Genomic DNA, 20722 nt, shown 5'->3' with positions numbered 1-20722 from the left:
CGCACCGCACTCCGTTTCTTCGTTCAAAAAGCGCTGCACAATGACCAGCGAAACCCGCACTCCGCGACTCCGTCAGTTTCCCCTCATGCTTGCCTTCCCCCTGATGATGCGTTGAGCAGATACTAAATCCCGTAGAGAGAGTCGAATCTCAACCTGAGAACCCATTCTCGGCCCTGATCACTGATCAATCTATCGTTACGATACCATCCTTTACTTTAGAATCTGGGGTCACTCTCTTTAATGTCCCTGTGGCTTATACGACTCGCGGCAAACTCTCGCCGAACGCCGACAATGCCCTGGTCATCTGCCATGCTCTGAGTGGTAGTGCGGATGTCGCAGATTGGTGGGGACCGCTACTTGGAGGCCCAGGACAGGCTTTCGACGTGTCACGATTCTTTGTGGTCTGTCTCAACAGTCTTGGTAGTCCATACGGAAGCGCAAGCGCAGTGACCTACCGGGATGGAAACCCTGAGAACGGCCTTTACGGACCGGAGTTTCCGCTTACAACAGTACGAGATGATGTCAAGTGAGTGTTGTGACTCAGCGCGAGCTACCTAACAGCGTACTAACCCGCCAAAGGATTCACAAGATCGTGCTGGATGACTTGGGTATCAAGCAAATTGCAGCGGTAGTTGGTGGCTCGATGGGTGGTATGCTCACCCTTGAATACGCATACTTTGGGAAGGACTATGTCCGGGCTATCGTCCCCATCGCTACCTCGGCCCGTCACTCCGCCTGGTGCATTAGCTGGGGCGAAGCACAGCGCCAGAGCATTTACAGCGACCCCAAATATGAAAATGGGTTTTATCCATTCGATGACCCCCCAGCCACTGGCCTCGGAGCTGCCCGGATGTCGGCCCTGCTGACATACCGGAGCCGCAACTCGTTCGAATCGCGTTTTGGAAGGAACGTCCCGGATCCATCAAAGCGGCAGAACATCAACGGGATGGAAAGATTGCCTACCCCTCCGAACGAGCATTGGGCTATCCATAATGACGGCCACAAGGGCAACTGGAGCCCAACTGGTCGCAATTCTCCTGCTCCAGAGAAAACCGAGGTACAGTACATGGACCCGCAATTCTCCGGGACAAAGACCTTCAGCAAGACTATCAACACACCTGATGGAAACAATAAGAGAAGACCACCGACCTATTTCTCAGCTCAGTCCTACCTCCGTTACCAGGGAGAGAAATTCGTGAAACGATTCGATGCCAACTGTTACATCGCAATTACTCGCAAGCTCGATACACATGACGTCTCCCGCTACAGGGCTAGCCCCACGTCGGCGAATCCCGTTCGTGAGGCGCTTTCCCAGATTCAGCAGCCGACATTAGTGCTTGGAATTGAAAGTGATGGCCTATTCACCTTTGAGGAACAGCAGGAAATTGCTGCAGGAATTCCTGACTCGAGGCTGAAGCGCATTGACAGCCCCGAGGGTCATGATGCCTTTCTACTCCAGTTCGAGCAAGTTAACCGGTACATCCTTGAGTTCTTCCGGGAAGTGTTACCCGACATTATGTCCAGGTCTCCTACCGATGCCGCCGCGATCGATGGTGTTGGCAAGCTAACCAAGAGCAGCACCTTCGGCGAAGCGGAAGTAGAAGACATCACCGCTTGGTAAGGTAATCGACCGAACCACAGCATGTTGGCGCAGGTATTGCAGCCTTCACACTAGTTAAAGTTCTGCCGATGAGCAGAGGTTACCACCTCTTCTATCGGTGAAGAGAGAGCGCTTCGACGACCCCAGCCGTCGCCGGAGCCAGACACTTATAAGGGAGTAGCGGTGCAGCATTTTCGTTTTCATTCTTAATCAGTCAGGGAGATGAGCATCCAACTGCCTCTCTCGTAACCAGCATAGGTCAGACTGTAAAGAAGCATCCAACTGCTCCCCATCGTACAAGCCCTCGGCCAGACGGTCTCCCGCGATGTAGAATCGTGAGGGTGATGGGCTTTTCCACGCCGGACATCTGAAATAGTACGGTATATAGATCGCGCATGAACGCGAATCAATCTACTTCCAATCGCTTCTCCCGTCGAGTAGGCCCTGAAAGTAACTGAACAACAGCTCCTGAGAATGGCCTCGGTCGAATACCACCGTGGGCCGTCCCTGTTGTGAGCTGTCAGGTTGAGCAACCCCTTGAATTAACCCTTTCAGCAACAACTCAGCAGCCCCTTGCAGGATCTCTTACAGACCAAATCAACCAGCCTTCCTGCAGCGGCCAACGCACGCCAACTTTGAATCTGTCGGGTCGATGGCCGCTCCCAGACTCCTCGATGGCTCGCAACGCTCGAATGGAACTGTCTCCTTCGTGGTTATCATCGTACAATGACAGCCTATCCTGTGGGACCCGTATCGCACGAGTCTCATTTTGATACCCTGTTTGCCTCTGTCGTCGTCGCGCTCGAGCCCGCTGCCTCTGACCTCGAGCCTGATCCACCCTTCATCGGACGATGACGATCCGAATCACCCACTGGGTCAAGTCTCAGTTTCAACGCTTCTCGTTTAGACATGACAAATGGCAATCGTTTCTTTCGCTGCAACTGCTGCTGTCTGAGGGATTGCTTCTCTAGAGATGCTGGTTCCACGGGCCCCGAGATGCTGTGTGACTTTGGGCTGCCTCTTTTTCTCTCCTCATCCTGCCTCCGTCCATCTTCCTCTTCTCTCATCAACACAGTCATTCCTTTCCCTCCCCTTTCCTTTCCTTGGTTTCATTTGGCTAGGATCATTGTCTTCTATGGGTCTATTAGCCGGTCCCTGTCTTTCCCCGTCTCAGCTCTTTTCCGCGATTCTCGCTACAGGTGCATGGCTCTTTTACGCCAGATGAAGCCATAGCATACGTAGGTGGCAGATAGCTTGAGGGTTATTCTTGAACTTCTCTGATTCTGTGTTCTTTGGTTGAGATCTTCAGGCCCGCTCCATTGGAGTCATTCGTTTTCATCTTGAAGCATTGTTTACGTCCCCCGCATTCCAGCCATTGCGCCGGACAACCTCTCATCCCGTCACAATTCTCTCCCATTAAGCTTGCATAACTCACCTTCATTTGTACCCTCTGTTTTCTTGGGGCTGGTTGCCCAACAGACGGGATTTTATCATCTCTGGAATCGATCTTGGTCGTTTGCCTGCATCTACTTTCGTGCCCCAATTTTTCAGCAACACTATATGATTCTATCTAGACTATGGATGTCTTTCTTTCCAAAAAGCCCGCGCTGAAGAGACGCGCTTCTTTGTCCCTTCTGTTCGGTTCGCAGGTACGAAGACGCTCTTCTCACTCAATCTGGATTCGTGCTGACGGGTTGGCAGAAACCAACATTTGCAGCCCTAAATGACAAACCCACCCGATACTACGACTTTGTCGACGCGCCTCTTCCCCACAAGCCACCATCGCTACTGATCGATCGTCAAGATATATCTCCTGAGTTGGAATCGAAAATCAAGTATGCCTGTTCATTGTTGGTGTACAGAATCGAGCAAGGGGTCCCTTCCCCTCCCATGAACGAAGTCCATCGCCGAACAACGCAAACGATACCAGCGAACCCTCAACTTGACGCAAAGTACCCAATATTGAAATCTGGTTCACAGCCCAGCATGCAAGTCGGATACGACTCCGGCATTGGACTCACCCAGCAGCCAAGTATACAGACAATGAGAGTCCTCAACTCTCGCTCCAGCGACCCTTCAGAATCTAGAAACACGAGAGTTGCCTCCGTCTTCAGTAACACCCGAACCGGCACATCCTGCTCCAACACCAGCGTTATCAATTCGACGGCATTATCGTGTACCGATTCCTCCACGCAAAGTCCCAAACAAAACGAACTGCAATCAATGACAGGCGACAACGTATTGGGACACGCACCGCAGCAAAATTTCGATACACAGGCCTTCCTCACCGAATCGTCAGCTCCAGCCGCGGAACAAAACACCCACGATGCCAATGCCAATAAGGCAGAAGACGCCATCGAGGTCTTCCTGGACCCGAATACCACAAACTTCTCCACCTCAACCCTATCAACACACCCCTCACCAAGCCTAGGTCTATCCAGAGTTCCCGCAAACGGCCAAAACCAAAACCAGCAATCCAAGTCTCGCGACTCCCTTTCCCAGGAACACATCTATCCAGTTGGCCTAGGAACGTCAATATCAACATTAACTCCAACAGCGATGGAGCAGAACCCCAAGCCCAACACCAGCCACACCAGCCACGGCGGATCCCGCAGCATAATCATTGACAGCACAGGCCGCGCCCGCCTCCTCACCCCCGATGAAGAATGCATGCGTAATAAAGCCCTCCAGCAGGCTGTGCTGGAGAAGATGACCCCGGACTTAATAAAGTATACCTACAACCCGATGAGTGGGCCTTCGGCCCGTGAACACAACGGATCTAAGTCTAGGTCAATGTCCAACTCTAAAACCTTGAGCGACGGTATCCAAGATAACGATGAAATCCGAAACAAGACCCCACGATTCGGGTTCTCTTGGATTTCGAAGGTGACTGCGGCTGCGTGCAAAAGCAAGCAATTAAAAGAGAATATGCGAAGGCGAAGAGTCCCGGAAGAGGAAGGGGAGAAAGGGTCTTCGCATCAGGAAACGGGGAGTGAGAAATCAATGTTTCGGAGACTGGGCAGATTCGCTCCCCGTGGACGGGATGAATCCTCTTCTGCTTTCTTGTCTGGTTCTGGTGGCGAGGGACTATAGTTTAATATGTATTGAAAGAGGGATTTACTCGCCAGTATGAGTTAGTTGCCAACCGGATCTCGGTTTGTCTGGGGTGGATATTCTGGGGCTAGAAGGAGAGGAGGCCATATACTACGGTAGCCAGCCCACTGAGATAAACATGGCACCCGATAGATGGGAGTTAAAGCTAATTGAAGCAATTCAAACGTCAAAGACCTTTGGGAACCCCGAAAATCGTAGTCCATATGATATGCCCAGCATACCATCCCAGCCAATCTGGTATCTATTCTAAACCACCCACTCCAACCCGTAAGCTCGGTTTCAGCTTTCGTGCGAGTAGAGGTTATAATAATGAAAGCGTGCCCTCTACAACCCAACCCAGAACCTCGTCTTCTCAACGCTAAACGACGCCTTCAAGACGCCCTCGCCAGTCCCCGTAATCTGAACTTCATATTCCCCCTTCTCAGACGCCCACTTCTCACGCTTCTCATCCCACCAGCTCGTCGCGAGCTTCTTCTCAACCACGATCTCAACCGTCTTCGTCTCGCCGGGCTCCAGACGGACCTTCGTAAAGCCCTTGAGTTCGCGAACGGGCCTGTTGACTTCCGTCGGAGGCGGGACGACCCAGAGCTGCACGGTTTCAGCGCCTGCAACACTTCCGGTATTCGTGACCGAGACGGTAGCGGTGATGGGTTCTCCGTCCTCGAGCTTATCCTGCTCGGGCGTCGTTGTGAGCGTGAGGTTCTCACGCGAGAAAGTAGTGTAGGAGAGACCGTAGCCGAAGGGGAAGAGCGGAGGGAGGTTGACTTTCTCGTAGTAGCGGTATCCGACGTAGATATCCTCGCCGTAGAGGACGCGGCCGCGCTCAGAGCGGAAGTTCAAGTAGCTGGGGTTATCCTGGAGGCGCACGGGGAAGCTCAGGGGGAGCTTTCCGGAGGGGTTGACGGTGCCGTAGAGGACGTCCGCGATTCCGTTGCCGCATTCGTTGCCGCCGAACCAGGCCTGGAGGATGGATTTGGCTTTGTTGGCCCAGGGCATGGTTACGGGGGTGCCGCTTTGGATGACGATTGCGGCGTTGGGGTTCACGTCGAGGACTCGGGAGATCAGGTCATCTGTGCCTGGGGGTAGGTCCATGTGGTCGCGGTCGTAGCCCTCTGTTTCCCATTCGCTGGTGAGACCGGCGAAGACGACGACTTGGTCTGCCTTTGAGGCTAGATCGACGGCCTTGGAGATCAGTTCTTCCTGCGTTGTGCGGCGGGCGGCGCCGAAGCGGAAACCTCCAGGGCCGAAGATGACCACCCCGCGGGTATCGATGTCCGAGGTTGGGGCAGTGCCGAATTGGAGGGTGATCTTGTAAGTCTGGCCGGCTTTGAGCTCCTTCGAGCCTTGCTCTTCGACCGTTCCGGAGCCGAAGAAAGCGGATCCAAGGCGCTGGTTCTTGGTGTTGTCGACTACGAGTTCACCGTCAACGAGGAGTTTACCGGTTCCGACAACGGTGACACCGAAATCGTAGATTCCATCCTCCTCAGGCGTGTAGTAGCCTTCCATATCAACGTAGTAGAGGAAGGATTTGATCTTGGGATGTCTGTAGTCCATGAGGAAGCCTTGTGAAGAGACGAGGTGGAGCTCATGGAGAAGCTCGCGCTTGGCGCTCGCAGGGGGCTCATCGTACACACGGAACTTGAAGCCAGTCTTGCCATCTTCAGTCTTCAACAAGGGACCAAGCAGAGGAAGGTCTTTGTGTGAATATGCACCCTGGGAGAATGTGACCTCGCCCTTACTTTGAGCCTTCACACCTTCTAAAGGAGTGACAGTATAGTAGGCATCGAGCGACGCAGAGCCGCCTCCACAGTACGCGGCAATCTTAGCATTTGGTCCAATAACAGCGATGGGCTTCTCCTTCTTTAGCGGCAGGATGTTGCTATCGTTCTTGAGGAGCACAATGGACTCGGCTGCGGCCCGGCGCAGTAGAGCCTGGTCCTCTGGGCGATTTAGGGCCTTCTCCTCGGCATTCTCGGGGATACCCAATGGCTCGACATAGTTCACAAGGTTCAACACATTGCGGACTCGCTCATCCAGAACAAATTCGTGGACTTTGTTTGAAGAGACAGCATGTGCCAGGGCGTCTCCACGCCAGCGTGTCTTTCCTGGCATCTCAACGTCGAGACCGGCATTTATGGACTCTGACGTACTGTAGGTTCCGAACCTGCAATATGGATTAGCCATTATAGTGAATACATTCCCCGACAGAATGTGCCTACCAGTCACTCATAACTAGACCATCCCAACCCCACTCAGTGCGGAGAATGTCTGTGATAATTTTCTTATTCTCACTGACGTGGGTGCCGTTGAGTTTGTTATAAGCCGTCATAACAGTCGCCGTCTTGCAAATTCTCATTGCATGATGGAAGGGCATAAGGTAGATTTCGCGCAGGGCACGATCGGTAACGATCGAGTCAACCGCCAGTCGCTCATGCTCCTGGTCATTAGTCACAAAGTGCTTGAGACAGGCCGCAACCCCCTTCTCCTGAATACCTCTGGAGTAGTGACCTGCCAGATGGCCGGAGAGGACGCCATCTTCAGCAAAGGACTCGAATCCTCGGCCGCCTAACGGCGAGCGCTGTGTGTTGATTGTGGGACCTAAGATAACATGCGCGCCCTTGGCGATGGCCTCCTCTCCCATAAGTTGGCCGACGTTGTGAAGCAACTCGGTGTCCCAGGTAGCTCCCAGAGCTGTGGAACAAGGGAAGCAGGCTGCGGGCACACCGTTGAAAAAGCGGGTTCCACGGACACCGTTGGGGCCATCGGACATGCGCAGGGTAGGGATGTTCAGGCGGGGAACGGCAGCGGTATGCCAGAAATCAATCCCTGGGCGAAGAAATCCATTAGTGTCCAGTCCTTGAAGTACAAAGGACCACTGGTTAATGGCTCCAAAGCCTAATGCTACTTACCGGCAACTAGATCGATCTTCTCTCCGAGCCTGAGCTCCTGGATGGTCTTTTCCACGTCCAAAGGCATTGTGAAAGAAGTAGAGTGGCAGAGTACGGACTTCTTCTGATCTACAGAAGAAGACTCGGGGGAACTTGCAAGTGAGAATCACTTTACTGGTGGGAAAGCCGGCAAAGAAAATGGTACAAGAGAGAGGACGAATGAATCAAGAAAATGCCAGACAGCCGCCAGACTCGAGGGACCAGAGCTCTAGATATACTTGCTCCATTGTCCCGAGAGAAGCCCCCCACGACAGGTACGTACCAAGGCACATCTCAGCGATGGTAGATCCGACGGCAAATGCGCATCTTCGTTTTTTTTTTTTCGGAGATCCACATCCAAACCAGCAATTTAACGAGCACATGATCGGTCACGGTGAACAAGTGTCGTGGATCTGAAACCCGAAATTCCTCCACGGAAAAATGGAGCATCGTGTCTCACGAGAATGAGGCTGGCGGGAAAGGCGCAAGTGGAGGGGCACGCGGGGCATGGTCAACAACGCGTCGTCCATCAAGACGCAGAAACGGGTGGAGAAGAGGTTGGCCAGGAAGGAGAAAGCGTCGGCCAAGCGAGAGCCAAGCGAGAGCTACTGAAAGGGGCACGGAGGAGGTGCCGAAGATCAACCGGCGGCTGAGCTGGTGGGCTGGAGGAGGTGGTGGGGGAGAAGCGGAGTGTCGGGCCGTGATGCCTCTTATCGATAGGAAAGCACCTGACACAGCAGGTGACCTGCTCGGATTGCCCCAAACGGTTAAACAGCAACCCCTCCAGCCGGAATACCAGAAACGCCAAGAGACCTGGAGGGAGACGAGCCTGACGTTATGGGCAGGTCCGTTGAACAAGGTATCTGAGCTGATGTCTAGAAACAACACAGGATGCGAATATTCCCCTTTGACGGCGATGAACAAGAGATGAGAATACATGTAGGCACCACGCAAACGGGAAAGCCCAGAAATGTAAGAGTTGTAGCGGAACAGAATGCTTAACACCGTCCAACAATGCTCATATGATATCACCAAGAAAAAAAACTCCAGACATACAGAAAACAAAAGGAAAAAGGGAGAGAGAAAGCGTGGCTTCATTTCAAGCTCCTCGTCGAGCACGCTTGCTTTCACCGCCGATGCCACGTCCTCCTCCACGGCCATTGCCATCACCAGGTCCAAGTTCATCTCCAGGTCGTCCACGCTTGCGGTGTGGCCCGCCTCCACTGCCCCCTTCACGAGTGTAGTTGCGCTCGCGTGGCCGTTCGCGGTTTCGGTCGCGATCACGGTCTCGCGGCTCCCGTCCGCTACTACCCCAGCGTCGTTCTTCGTCGGGGCCACCGGGGGGAGGAGGCGGGGGAGGGGGAGGTGCTTGTCCGCCATGCGACGAAGGGGGGCGAAGACGTCCCTCATGTTCCTGAGATACGTCTGGGCCGTCGTCTCGATCTCGGCGCCGTCGATTGTCCTCCCGGGTGCCCACCCCGCGCCGCGACGCTTCCCGGGATTCGAAGCGTTCTTCGCGTTGGGGCGCTGCTGGCGCATCGCTTCTGCGGCTCCTTTCACGGGTGCGATCCCGCACATCCTCTCGTCTGCTGCTGCTCCGTATCGCGTCATCATCACCACCGCGCCGATCCCGCTCCCGTTCCCGCTCCCGTTCATGTTCCCGCTCCCGTTCATGTTCCCGCTCCCGATCTTGAGAGAAGCTACCGCCCGTCGAATAGCGCTGAGACCGGCGTCCGTCCGAGCTGGATTCTTCCGCGGGTTCATTACGGGCCTTGCTACTCATCCGACTTCGAGCATGCCCGTCTTCCTCGGGATGCCCGGAAACCCTACCACCAAGAAGATCAGGTCTACCAGGGGTCGACACACCTGAGCGCGGCCCGTCCTCCATACCGCCGGAGGTTTGCGGTCTTGACGGCGGTGATGGGGCTCGAACACCACCGGGGTGTCGAGCTGCTCCCCGGCCTCGAATAGCAGGACCCGGTCCACGGTCTCCAGGGCCGCCTGACTGTTGGAGCATGTTATTGATCCCGGCAAAGCGTTTGTCGCCCCGTCCCCGCTCCCCGCCAAAACCTGGTCCCGGAGGAGGTCCGCGGCTGATGGGCGAGGGTCCTGAAGGCGGTCCCGCTCCACCGCGAGGCCCAGATGGAGGAATAATAGCCGCTGGCGGCGCGGGACGCGAACTTGACCCGTGCGTATCGTCTGAAGGTTCTTGTTGTTGTAAGGCTTTGAGTCGGTCGGGATGAATACCGCTTGCCTCTAGCTTATCGTCAGCAAGTGAGGCGGGCCCTGCAGAAGGAGGCTGCTCGCCTCGCATCCCCTGACGCCCAGGCCCCGTTGGTGGTGGACGATCAGGAATTGCCGGGCCACTACTCGCGGGGCCAACTGAGGGATGCGGCGGCGGTTGGTTTCGCGGACCTCGACCAGTGGCGGTTCTGCTTCTTGGCCCAGAAGGGATATCTGAGATTAAATCTGCCTGTCGTGAACGCCCAAGGGGAAGGTCAGACCCTGTCCTTGAATCACGCGCATCACCGTCTTCCATTGGGATTCGAGACGGTCGGTCGCTGCGTGGACCCGTAGGCAATTCTTCAGAGCGAGGGGGAGGCTGAGCATAGCCGGCACCTCTGCGGTTATCAGACGGAAACCGTTCTGGACGGCTGGGAAGTTCTAATCTTGGGGGAGATAGGGGTCTGGGTGGCATGAGTCTCCGGTCGTCCCTCTCCGGACGCATTGGTTCCCCCCGACGGTAGCCATCGCCTGTTCGATCCGAAACGTCATTGATTTGGTCTGCGCGATCAGGATGTGTCTGTGGACCATTTCGCGGAACGGGGACACCTTCGCGGGCATCTGGAGGTCGGAGGCGGCCAGACCTATCAGGCCAATCCCTGTAGGGAGGTCCACGAAATGGTTCGTCTGGAGGGGGCCTTGAAGGATAATCCCTATCAAGACGCCCAAAGCTCCCACCGTCTCCAATAGGTCGATCAAACGGCCGACTATACTCATGGTCCCCAGGCAACCGGCCACCCCGAGGATAATCTGGATGACGGTCTCGTCGATCGTCAAGAAGGTCAGGCCTTGGTGGGAGCCGCCGCTCCTCTCTATAAGGATGAGACGGCGTATGGGTTTGGGGCCGCGAAGACTGGCCACCACTAGCTGCCCGGTCCAAGTCCGGGCCCTTCGGAAGACTGGCTTGCCTTCGAGACTCCGGTGCTTTAGGGGTTGCTTGGCGGATGGGGGGTGCGGGAGAGGCTCGAGACTGAGGCGTAGCGCCACCTTCAGGCTCGCCCTTCCGGACAATAGACAGTTCCTGAGGCCTAGCCCCGTGGCCACTCGTCGGACGTCCCTCGTTAGCAGATGACTGACTTGCCGCCTTTTCAGTCTGTTGCGATTCGTTTTCGGTCGGCTTCTGCGCCGCCTGTTGGGGCCCGGGGTCGTCCCGTGGAGCATCGGCCATCTTTGCGTCCTCGATTTCGCCGTCCTCTACCTCCTGTTTGGTCAATCCCTCAGCCTTCGCGGCACCCTTCGGGCTGTTGATACCGTTAGCACACGAACGTCGGGATAGAGAATCCACGATCAACTTACTCGGTTGCACTGGAGGGTTTAAACTCAGGTGCAGCGACATTTAAGGGGGTAGGGGTGGTCGATTGGGGCCGTGAAGTGGTCGCCTTCCCAGCTGCGGTTTTGTCTGATGCACCACCTTTGCTGGTGCCCTGCTGCTTGGTAATCATGAAAGCCTGAGGTAGCATCCACAGCCTCTCACGGCGGTTAAGATCGCCAATCAAGGATGCCGCGGGGATCTTCACATCATCTCGCTCATCGTTCTGACTGAGGTCATTGACACTCGCGAGCATGTCGCGGCCAATCCAATTAACGGCCGGGAAGTGTTGTACAACGGCCTTGAGCACACTAATTGCATTCCGGATGTGCATGTACTCGCCGCCGTTCAAGCAATTTTTCAGTGCGGAAGCAATAAGACGGTGCCATTTGTACAAAAGACGGCGGAAGTCCTCAAATTCAAGGAAATTCGTGGGCTTTCCCTCGGGGTCCACACTGATAGCAAATCCGGGGAGGTCCTTCTTGGTTCCAAAGGCCTCCTTCTCATATATGGCTTGATCAGCGTGCCAACGGCCGAGGTCACGCAAAACTTCGTTCAAGAACCGACCGAGGTTGTCGGCTTCCCTCGAGGTAGATAGGAAAATCAGGGCAGTGAGTCTCTGCTCCCGGAAAAGCTGGTCCAGCAGACCAACAGTGCGGAAGTTGGGAGCACCGGCCGTGTGGAGGAACTTCAACATCTTGAAACAGTAGAATGCATCAACAGGAGACAGAAGGAGACGGGGCAGGAAACACTGCTCCAGGAGAGCGACGTGTAGAGAGTCGTGCTTTCCTCGCATGCCGGTAAACCAACGATCCTTTTCCTTTTGCAGCCTGGATCTTGTTGAACCATAGGTTACCAGGTGAGTTTTATTCTCTTCCAGGATCCGGTCCTGTAGTTGTGTGATTTGCTTCTTCTCCCTCTCTTTCCTCTGGGTACCAGCAACGCTGATATCAGATCGATCATTGCCAATTGCAATTACTTTCTTCTTCAATCGCTCGATCTCTTCTTCATAGGATTTCTGAGGGATGTGTACATCGTATACCGAAAGTTGCCAGAATGTCACGTAGAAGGGCAAACCGACTATTCCCCAAGTATCCGCAGGCAACACTGACTTGGCTTGATCCTGGAGGTCTTGCATGACAGGGTTCGAAGCAGGGTGCTCAGTTGAAGCTGGGCCAATGGCGGATTTCTGTTCCGTTTTGGTCTCGGTTGGCTGCTCTTTGTCGACGTCCATTTGGCTGTCACCCGACGCCTCAGGTTGCAGAGTTGCGCCTTCAGCGTCTGCATCCTCGATCTTTTCCACCTCTGCCTTCAGAGCTGGAACGTCCTCATTTTCCTTTCCTTTGATAACACCAGCCGAGTCAGTTGAGTCCTTCTCCAGGTCGGTGATCCTTCGAGCAACACTTGGACGTCGAATCCAGAACGCAACTTCCGGCTGAATGCCGAAATCTCTGATCAGGGACGCAAGATCGGGAACAAACGAATCGAAATCCTCAACAGATAGGTTACTTCTGAGGAGATCCAAATACTGGGCTAGCACACGATGGATCTCGTCGAATATGTTTCCGAGTAACTTAAGCTCCGACGAGGTCTCTGATTCTTTGAAGATACAGGTAAGACGCTCCTGAGCAATAGCAATAAGTAGCTGGCCGGCAAGTTTCGAGGTGGTGAGCGATTTCATGAGCCGTTTTGAGGTTGTCTTCGATTCGTGTCGTTTATCCAGTAGTTGGAGAATGGTCTGCGACTGTAGAACTTCACCACCAGCCATTGCCTGTATCTGGGAGTCGTTGAAATTGGTATCCGTTATGATTCCAGCCATGGAGCTTATCAGCTGCTCCAAGATGATCAGGTCGGTGGAGTTATTCTGCCGAAGTTGCTCAACGACATACTGTAGGACGGGCGTGGGATCCATGATCGAATACCGCTTGAACGTCCTGCCAGCAAAGGTGGCTAAGGCGTTGAGCCACCGACTTGTGAGCAAGCCACCTTCCTGAACTCGGCTTCTCCCTTTCTGGCCGAGGGAGTTAATCAGGGCCCAAGTTGTAATATCATAACCAAGGTAGGTAAAGTACCGGGCACACTCTACGACGACTTCGATGAGGTTCTCATACGACTCAATCTGGCTTATAGCGACATTCATCACAATGCCGGGATTCGCATATGCGATCTTCGCCAACGCACGAGCCATCGGCCGTATGTTGGTCTTGCTTAGCCTCTTGAGAACGTCCTTAGTTTCTGCCCGCGCTTGATCGAACGCAGAGCTGATATCAGGAATCCGAGATGTTTGCCCAGAATACCATTCGGCGTACATGTTATATCGGATATCCCTTGAGAAAAAGCTGATGAGGTCAAAGACTTCATTCACCACGCCGGGATTCGCTTTAGTGAGACTTATCGCGGGAACTAGCAGTCGTTTGCAGAGGTCTTGCCAGCGCGCTCTGTTTTCCGGGGAATCGTCTTTAAGGAGACTATCTCTGCCGATTCTCGCAAGCTTCGTTAAAAGACTCGGATCCTGCCCAATCTTATGCCCCGTGAGATTTAGGAAAGACTTGCAGAGCGCGAATACGTCGTCAACAGACTGGCAAACAGGGATGTTGTCGGCCCAATCATCCCAGTAAAACCTGTAGTCCGTCCCATCGTCCGCGTCCTCTTTATCAAGCTGAGCCCATCGCAGTGCTCTCCTTGCTGGACCCGCACTCAACCTAATATGGCCTTTAGGTACACCTGCCTGATCATGACTTGGCATCTGTTTCGGTTCTCGAAGCTCGTCGATCGGCGGTAATGGACGCACGGAAGCGTAGACTTTGCTCAGACATTGGTGGAGGATGCGGTGAATGAATTCCGGGAGTTCAGGATAGGCGTCCATGAGCCAAGGAAATTTGCTCAGAATAAATAGTGATTCGGGAATCGCACCGATCGCGAGTAGACTCTTGAGCAGCAGTACTTTCTGGTCCGACGGTTCTGGGAGCTCGCTCTCCTCCGTTTTCGCTGTTGCAGCTTTATCCCCCTCCTGATCCTTTCCAGGAGTTGACGACCGGGCTTCCGACTCTCGAATGCGGGGAATAGGGAGTGTATCATCCGATAGAGCTCCGGCCATCATGAGCGCATTGACACCACCACCAGGTCGCGCGGCTCTTTCTCTTTCCGCCTTTTCCTTCATCTTCTCCTGCTTCAGCGCATCCATAGAATCATCAGGTCGCCAAAGGTGAGGATAGAGATCACGGAGCGAGATGAAGCCAACTTTGATCAGCAGCGCCGCTAGGTATATGAGGTTATCAGGTAGGATATCCGACTTGGATCGAGCCGACGACGAGTAGAAACGAAGCTTGAAGCCGAGAAGCTGTGCAGCCACACGACTCCCTTTGGGAGGCAGGGTCCCTGTTTCCTCGATCCATTTGCGGGTATCCTCCTCTTCCGGAGTAAGATTATTGCCGTCAGGAAGCAACTGCTTGAGTTCAGAATCCGAGACTGGCTTGCGGCCAATCTCAAAGAAAGCTCGAATTCCAACTTCTCGTACGCGATCCCAAAATTCTTGATCCCGTTGGGAGTTTGTTTGCACTGCTGCGGCTCGTTCCTCGTCGGTCGTTACCCACCCGGACGACCCCGGTAAAGCCCAGCTGGGAAGTCCAGATTCGCGTAGTCTTTCACCACTATTGTAGGAAATATCCTCTTTCGGCCACCATGAGCTTACTCGCAGAAGTTTCACGAAAAAGCGATATTGCTTGACCAGCACAGCAGCGAAAACATCAAGGGTGACGTCAAGGACACGGCCAACATCCATATCAAAGGCACCAATCATTGCTTTTACCCTTTCGAATGTATCTTCAACGACTTCGCTGGACGGGGGTTCGTTGTTGCTGGTGGTGAAGAGTTCAGTCAATAGTTTGGAGTAGCCTTCGGATTCCTCGCGCAGTAAGTTATAGTTTGATTGTCGATAGAGGAGGTTTGTCTGTTTCCGAATGCCCATGCGCGCGAAAGTTTCGCGAACAAGGCCGAGAGACTGGAGGAGCGGAGTTTCAAGCTGCAAGCGCATCAGGGCAGGGCTGATACCGGTCGAGAAAACAAGCGGCTTCAGCGCTTCATTTGTCGTATCGGAATCCGTCACGATAGATAATGTGTCGAGGAAGAGTGTGCGAGGATCCAGAAGGGTAGAAGGTTGATCCTGATTGTCCATGTCAACATCATCACTCGCAACTTCTTCCCCGATTATCTCCTTAAGTGTTGCGCCAACTTCCTCGGGAGGGAGTCGACTATCAAAAGCAGAGTGAATAAGCTCTTGATATAGGGAGGTCAGCACCACAATATCCTTATCATTTTTTGCTTGTATCCCCGTCTCAACCACTTCCTTCTTCCCCGTTATCGTCCAATTCTCCGTCATCTCGTGCGAAATATACTCATAATGATAGGGGACTCGCGGTTCCGATGGAGGCTTTGCGGGGGTAGCTGGCGACATCTGCGAACGCGGAGTTGGGGTCGGTTGCGGTGGACGGTGTGACGGAGTTTGCGAGTGTGACTGCGCCGAAGCCACGGGTGGCAAAGGAGACTGTGAAGGCTGTGTTTGAACCGGCGCTGTTCCGTTCGTCTTGCCCTGATCAGGCGTATCTCGCCCGACAGGCTCTGGGGGAGACATCGCTGTATCTTTCCGACCGCCTGTAGAATTTTGATTCTCATTGCTCGGTCTCCGGCCCATGCTATTCCTTCCGCCACGACTCGGTTGTCTTCGCAACCTTCCGCGCGCATCGGGTTGATCGCGAGACTGAGGAGAGTGCGAGCCGTGGTTGTGTTGCGCCATGTTAAGACTGCCCGGTCGATGGGGGGAAGGACGGTGGCCGTCGTTGGTAGAATCGGTGGACCACGACCTCTCGACTTTTTTCCTCTTTCCTCCGGTACCTGGAGCCATGACAGCTTCTTACAAAGCTAAGATGGTCAGGAAGAGAACCGGTGTGTTCCCGACAGGTCGCGAGTCATGGGGAGATCCTAAAAGTAGAAGTGTGTTAGCTCCCTAGGAATCGAGGGAAGAAAAAGCCGAAGCCGTCAAAATGGACACCGGAAATTCACTATCATAGGGGGAAACAACCTGCAGCGGAAAGACCATGCGAAGACCAAAAGAAGCCGCGATGCCTGGGGAAAGCTCGAGAATTGGCTGGTTGGGACACCAGGACTCCTGCCAGCAGCAGCAGCAGGCAAACGCTCCCAACAAAGAAGGTTGCGCTTGGCGCGTCTACCCCGATTATCGTGTCTAGCTAAGCGGCTGCGCTAAGCTGAGCCTTTCCGCTCTTTCTCTTCTATTATTTACGCCACTCGAGACGTCGGATAATAATCGCTTTTCAATTCATTGTTTGTCACTAAGAGTCAAATATTTCTGTCGTCAACGGCATTTCGGCTGAGACCTTACGCCAGCCCCAACTCCTTGGCTTCAAGGTCAACAATTGACGGGATATGGTCTAGCAAGCTGGGCTTGTTTGGCGACCAGCCCAAGAGCTTCTTCCCACGGTAGGAATGGCCCCTTGAGCTGCTTCCCCAGGAATACAGCCCAAAATTGTTTAGCTCTGTCACCTGCGCATCGCTCAACGGCTCAACTTCGGGTGAAGGGATGAGCTTCTTTTCATAGGCCGTCTTAGCAACAACTCTCTGGATGTCTCCCCAAACGAAGGGGCCATTCTCTGCCAGATAGTACCCCTTATCATTCCATGTAGCATTGCCACCGCCAGCTGCAGCCGCTTCTCCAAGACGGGAGAAGAGGTCGCTCAGGTCCTGGACATGGACCTGATGCCAGATATTCTTTCCCTCGCCAACCAGGAATCCCTTCTTCCTCTTGAGGACAGCAGCCGCCAACCAGTATGCTTGGGCACTCTTCTGGTTTCCAGGCCCTCGGCCCGGGCCATAGATTGTAGGAGGGCAGACAATGGCCACCTTGACCCTATCTGGGGCGCGCTGTGCGGCCCCGATGATGATCTTGTCCACATTTCGGTGCAGCGAGTCATCGGGAAGATTCAGGAGTTCATCAACGCCGTCCCAGTCATCATGCTGCTTAGCGCGTTCAAGACCCCAGGTGTTTGTGCGGAAATCCTCCACTGTCAGTATGCCAGTGCCCGAAGTGTGAATGAGCCAAAGAGGCTTTTCGGGAGTATGATGGGCGGCGCCTTTGGCGATAGCTGTGGCAGATGCGACGTGGTCGCAATCAGCGCAGTCTATAATATAGTCAGTAATACATAATGAAAGACACGGGCTCAGTAGTGGACCCACTGAAAACAATATCTGCATTCTTTACCTCCTCCTCGATGGCAGCGGCCGAGTCCAAATCTCCCTCAACGATCCTCACTTTCGGGTACTCGCTGACAACCTTGACTGCCTTCTCCTTGCTGCGGACCAGGGCGGAAACCTGCCAGTCAGGGTGCGCTTGCGTCACCGCGTAGAGAACATCTCCGCCGATGTACCCAGTTGCTCCAGTGCTGGCGCATGGATGAGTATCTTATACTAGTTGGCTCATGGATGAGATGACCTACAGGAAGACCTTAGGAGGTGCCATTTCAGTTTTTTGATGTCCAAGGTGAGCAACAAACGATCGAGCTTGGTTACGAAGAGTTGTGGGAAACAGGGCAGCGTTGACGGGCGGCCATTCTTTTTATTGCATCATTCGACGCTTTCAAATCAGAGGGTGGGCAGACTGGATCGCTTTGGAATGCTAGGAGTGGGGGTGGGGAAGGCGAAGATGCTGGAATCGGTGCAGGCAGAAAGGGCGATGTGAACACAGGAGGAGGTATGGATGACGCACGATTGTGTCTCGGATATCCACCTCGTGTTGATCGTCGGAATGAACGCCGACAGGAAAATTGCTCTCATGAGGCAGCCTCCCCCAAAGACACGAGCAAGATACGAGCGGGGTCATCGCGACATTTTGAAACTTCGTCCGCTAAGGCATTTTACCGCGCAGCCAGTGGACAGCGAACTTTCAATATCCCAGACAATGGCGAAAAATAGACAAACGACTCGCGTATCTAGTTGCAGGTGGGCATAACTTGTTCCTCAAAGGGCCAATGTTGCTCTCATCGAGAGGTCATTCGCCGTTCAGGTCTTTGTTAGAGAACAGCTCACAACAGGGCAATGGCTGCAAGACAAAAGTAGAATCAGATTTGCGGGATACCTCGCTTTAAAGACAGGCAGAAGCATTCAAAGTACAGAAGCGGTCATACTCGACATATTTCCAGGCTTGTGATTCTCAAGGACATCGTCGCGGAGAAAATCATTTTCGAGGGGAATCTCTCGGAGAAGGCACACTCATAATTTACAGTGACGAACCCATTGATAGTATAGTATAAGAGTTTAGAAAGTGCTGGTGGCCAGCCGGCTGGCAGCGTTCCGGGCATCGAGGCGGTCCTCGTCGTCTTCAACGATCGAACCGACACCACTGGGTGAGCGCAAACGACCCTTGACCCCCTGTCCATCCGCGTCCTCATCCTCCTCTGGCGGTGGCGCAACGAAGCTTCCGCTCATGCTGCGGCCGAGGCTATCGCTGCGACGCGGAATTCCACTCCACGCGTCACCTCTAGGCCCTTGGCTGGATGCGAGGTTTGGGCGTCGCGCGTTTGGGTGGCTCTCGCGGCCCAGACGGCTGAGACCACCAGAGGCATCGATCGAGCGGATATCTGGCCGCACACTCTCAAGTGTAGCGAGTGTTCTCCGCTCAGTCTCAATTTGGCGTAGGGTATATTCACGCAGACTCAGCCAGAGGTCGTTGGATGTCCGCTCGAACCAGCGGCGCTTTTCCATAAGAAGGTTCGAGGTCACCCTTTGCGTCTTCTTGGTGAGATATTCTTCGTGGCTCTGGGATTCTTCCAGCGCATTTATGGCTTCGTCAACCTTGTCTCGGCGGACGGACGAACTGACTTTCAACCGATCGGCCGCGGCACGCTTGCTACGGGTGGCCTGCTGAGCTTGAAGCAGTTCTCGGAGCAGGATGTGTCGGTTGGTGAGGGTCTCCTTAACAATGAAAGCATCAGAGGAGTGGTAGCTAAGAGGGTCCCCCAGAGTAGTCGCCTCCGCGGTCGCCTGAACTGCGTGGTAGTCGCCAACAGTCTGGATAATCTTTCCTAGCTTTCGATACGCGTTCGATAGACCTGGGTGGGTCTCTTGAACATGCATTTGCCCAATTTTAACGCCAAAATCTGACTCTGCGAGACCCAATCCTGAAAGCGAGATGAGAACTCAACTCCCGCATATGGTGGACTCTTCAAAACGTACCTCGTCGCGCCTTAACAACACGGTCAACTTTGTGGCCAGCGTCCATACTGCCAAGATAAAACATTTTCACAACGGGCCGCGCATTCTGCAACTCGGGTGTGTCGTCGGGGGGTGGAGCGAACTGCTTCAGGACCTTCCTCCGTACCCCTGTGGCGGGCTGCTTCATGCGGACGACCGGACTGTAGCCGAAGTCGCTCTCCACAAAGAGCATAATCTCGTCGTCTTGTGTTAAGATCTCATTATGCAAGATAACATTCAGCCATCGCTGCATCGAAGCCTTGACTCGAAACTCGTCCTCGTCAGTCCCGGCTCCTGCGGGGGTCAATGGCGGGGGCACGGCGGGCACAAGCGCCTCCGGGTTAGCCGAAATGAGATGCTCCGCGAGTTTGGTAAACTCGGAATGTGTTCGCCTAACATCGCGGTACTGCGTTGTCCTAAACTTGGGGATATTGGTCTAGTAATGGAGTCAGCGGCAGGTAATCAAGCTGTCGCAAGGCTTTCGCTTACGTGCACATCAAACCGGAGAATGGGGTCCTTTTTGCCTGTCCTTTCGAGGCCAGTTATCTTGGCTTGAATTTTGTATACTGGGGCTGGCTGCCGGGCATTCTGCCTAGCCCCTGTTTGATATCGTGCGGGGAGCTGTGACCGGGGTTGGCCGGGGGGACCACCTGGCTCCGCAGGGTGGCCTGGTTCACCGATGTGGGTGTTCTGTACTCGCTCCGACAAGTCTGGCGAGCCGGCCTCCCCTCCCCCAGGGATCTTGGATTCTACGGCTTTCGTGGGCTGCGAATCCCCCTCGGCATTGTACGGTGACTGATGTTGCGGGGGTAGCGGCGAAGAAGGGATATCGCTGGTAGATGAGGGCGCGTATGCAGTTTCGGCAGCTCCAGGGGAAGCCCAGGGCGAGGTACCCGCGGGATCTTGCGAAATGCTAGAATAGTCCATCCTCTACCCCGTCTGCCCAAGGTATGCCTCCGATAGCGCGGGTCTGTGTGCAGTGCGGGGAGCACCAGTTAACACAGTCTCTTCAAGATGTGGCTCATAAACAAATCCAATTATACATACCCTTTAGCCCTCTGAGATAAGGGAGGCGGAGAAAATGAGGGTGGATGGGGAGAGAGTGAGATGCGGAGGTGGACAGATTCCAGCGAGCGACCAGCGGAGGTTACGTCGTTGCTGCCTTTGGGGCCTGATTGGTCAGGCATTAAACGATTCTTGCTGCTGGCTCTCGTCCTCCTCAACTTGGGT

At 54.3% G+C, this 20722-nt stretch overlaps 6 protein-coding genes across 6 annotated transcripts; 2 read left to right on the top strand and 4 right to left on the bottom strand.

Annotated features, from left to right (window-relative positions):
- Nucleotides 1-40: 40 nt before the first annotated feature.
- Nucleotides 41-1621, top strand: met2 (homoserine O-acetyltransferase; the record flags this gene model as incomplete). Its single annotated transcript, XM_071031325.1, has 3 exons — nt 41-71; nt 136-526; nt 580-1621. The coding sequence occupies 3 exons, from the start codon at nt 41-43 to the stop codon at nt 1619-1621; spliced, it is 1464 nt and encodes a 487-aa protein (XP_070884593.1).
- Nucleotides 1622-3177: 1556 nt separating this feature from the next.
- BJX67DRAFT_382579 (uncharacterized protein) lies at nt 3178-4693 on the top strand (the record flags this gene model as incomplete). Its single annotated transcript, XM_071033272.1, has 2 exons — nt 3178-3249; nt 3302-4693. 2 exons carry the CDS (start codon nt 3178-3180, stop codon nt 4691-4693), a joined length of 1464 nt encoding a protein of 487 aa, XP_070884592.1.
- Nucleotides 4694-4865: 172 nt separating this feature from the next.
- On the bottom strand, nt 4866-7897 carry BJX67DRAFT_168203 (beta-glucosidase H). The gene is made up of 3 exons (XM_071025057.1): nt 7624-7897; nt 6934-7540; nt 4866-6878 (listed from the first exon to the last, which is right to left on the bottom strand). Exons 1-3 carry the CDS (start codon nt 7688-7690, stop codon nt 5039-5041), a joined length of 2514 nt encoding a protein of 837 aa, XP_070884591.1. The 5' UTR covers nt 7691-7897; the 3' UTR covers nt 4866-5038.
- A 450-nt stretch (nt 7898-8347) lies between these two features.
- On the bottom strand, nt 8348-16360 carry BJX67DRAFT_168188 (putative THO complex component (Rlr1)). Its single transcript, XM_071025056.1, has 3 exons — nt 16311-16360; nt 11221-16210; nt 8348-11165 (listed from the first exon to the last, which is right to left on the bottom strand). Exons 2-3 carry the CDS (start codon nt 16131-16133, stop codon nt 8741-8743), a joined length of 7338 nt encoding a protein of 2445 aa, XP_070884590.1. The 5' UTR covers nt 16134-16210; nt 16311-16360; the 3' UTR covers nt 8348-8740.
- A 264-nt stretch (nt 16361-16624) lies between these two features.
- Nucleotides 16625-17762, bottom strand: BJX67DRAFT_382576 (putative nucleoside-diphosphate-sugar epimerase; the record flags this gene model as incomplete). The annotated part of the gene is made up of 3 exons (XM_071033271.1): nt 16625-17424; nt 17480-17685; nt 17740-17762. 3 exons carry the CDS (start codon nt 17760-17762, stop codon nt 16625-16627), a joined length of 1029 nt encoding a protein of 342 aa, XP_070884589.1.
- A 641-nt stretch (nt 17763-18403) lies between these two features.
- On the bottom strand, nt 18404-20600 carry BJX67DRAFT_168146 (retromer subunit VPS17). The gene is made up of 4 exons (XM_071025055.1): nt 20540-20600; nt 19982-20462; nt 19475-19928; nt 18404-19419 (listed from the first exon to the last, which is right to left on the bottom strand). The coding sequence occupies exons 2-4, from the start codon at nt 20417-20419 to the stop codon at nt 18557-18559; spliced, it is 1755 nt and encodes a 584-aa protein (XP_070884588.1). The 5' UTR covers nt 20420-20462; nt 20540-20600; the 3' UTR covers nt 18404-18556.
- Between the last annotated feature and the right edge of the window lie 122 nt (nt 20601-20722).

This window comes from Aspergillus lucknowensis (genome assembly GCF_044049455.1).
Source record: "Aspergillus lucknowensis strain CBS 449.75 chromosome Unknown BJX67scaffold_30, whole genome shotgun sequence".
NCBI classification, from domain to species: domain Eukaryota; kingdom Fungi; phylum Ascomycota; class Eurotiomycetes; order Eurotiales; family Aspergillaceae; genus Aspergillus; species Aspergillus lucknowensis.
This window is presented reverse-complemented; position numbering and strand designations above follow the sequence as displayed.

Bases quoted from the DNA above. Each gene is read 5' to 3' on its own strand.
- BJX67DRAFT_168203 (XM_071025057.1), bottom strand. From the start codon at position 7,690: ATGCCTTTGGACGTGGAAAAGACCATCCAGGAGCTCAGGCTCGGAGAG. The intron at 7,541-7,623 runs GTAAGTAGCATT...TTCTTCGCCCAG, and splicing joins GAAGATCGATCTAGTTGCCG to GGATTGATTTCTGGCATACC. The intron at 6,879-6,933 runs GTAGGCACATTC...TCCATATTGCAG, and splicing joins GGTCTAGTTATGAGTGACTG to GTTCGGAACCTACAGTACGT.
- BJX67DRAFT_168188 (XM_071025056.1), bottom strand. From the start codon at position 16,133: ATGGCTCCAGGTACCGGAGGAAAGAGGAAAAAAGTCGAGAGGTCGTGG. The intron at 11,166-11,220 runs GTAAGTTGATCG...CGGTATCAACAG, and splicing joins AAACCCTCCAGTGCAACCGA to CCCGAAGGGTGCCGCGAAGG.
- BJX67DRAFT_168146 (XM_071025055.1), bottom strand. From the start codon at position 20,419: ATGGACTATTCTAGCATTTCGCAAGATCCCGCGGGTACCTCGCCCTGG. The intron at 19,929-19,981 runs GTAAGCGAAAGC...CTCCATTACTAG, and splicing joins TTCTCCGGTTTGATGTGCAC to ACCAATATCCCCAAGTTTAG. The intron at 19,420-19,474 runs GTACGTTTTGAA...TCTCGCTTTCAG, and splicing joins TGTTGTTAAGGCGCGACGAG to GATTGGGTCTCGCAGAGTCA.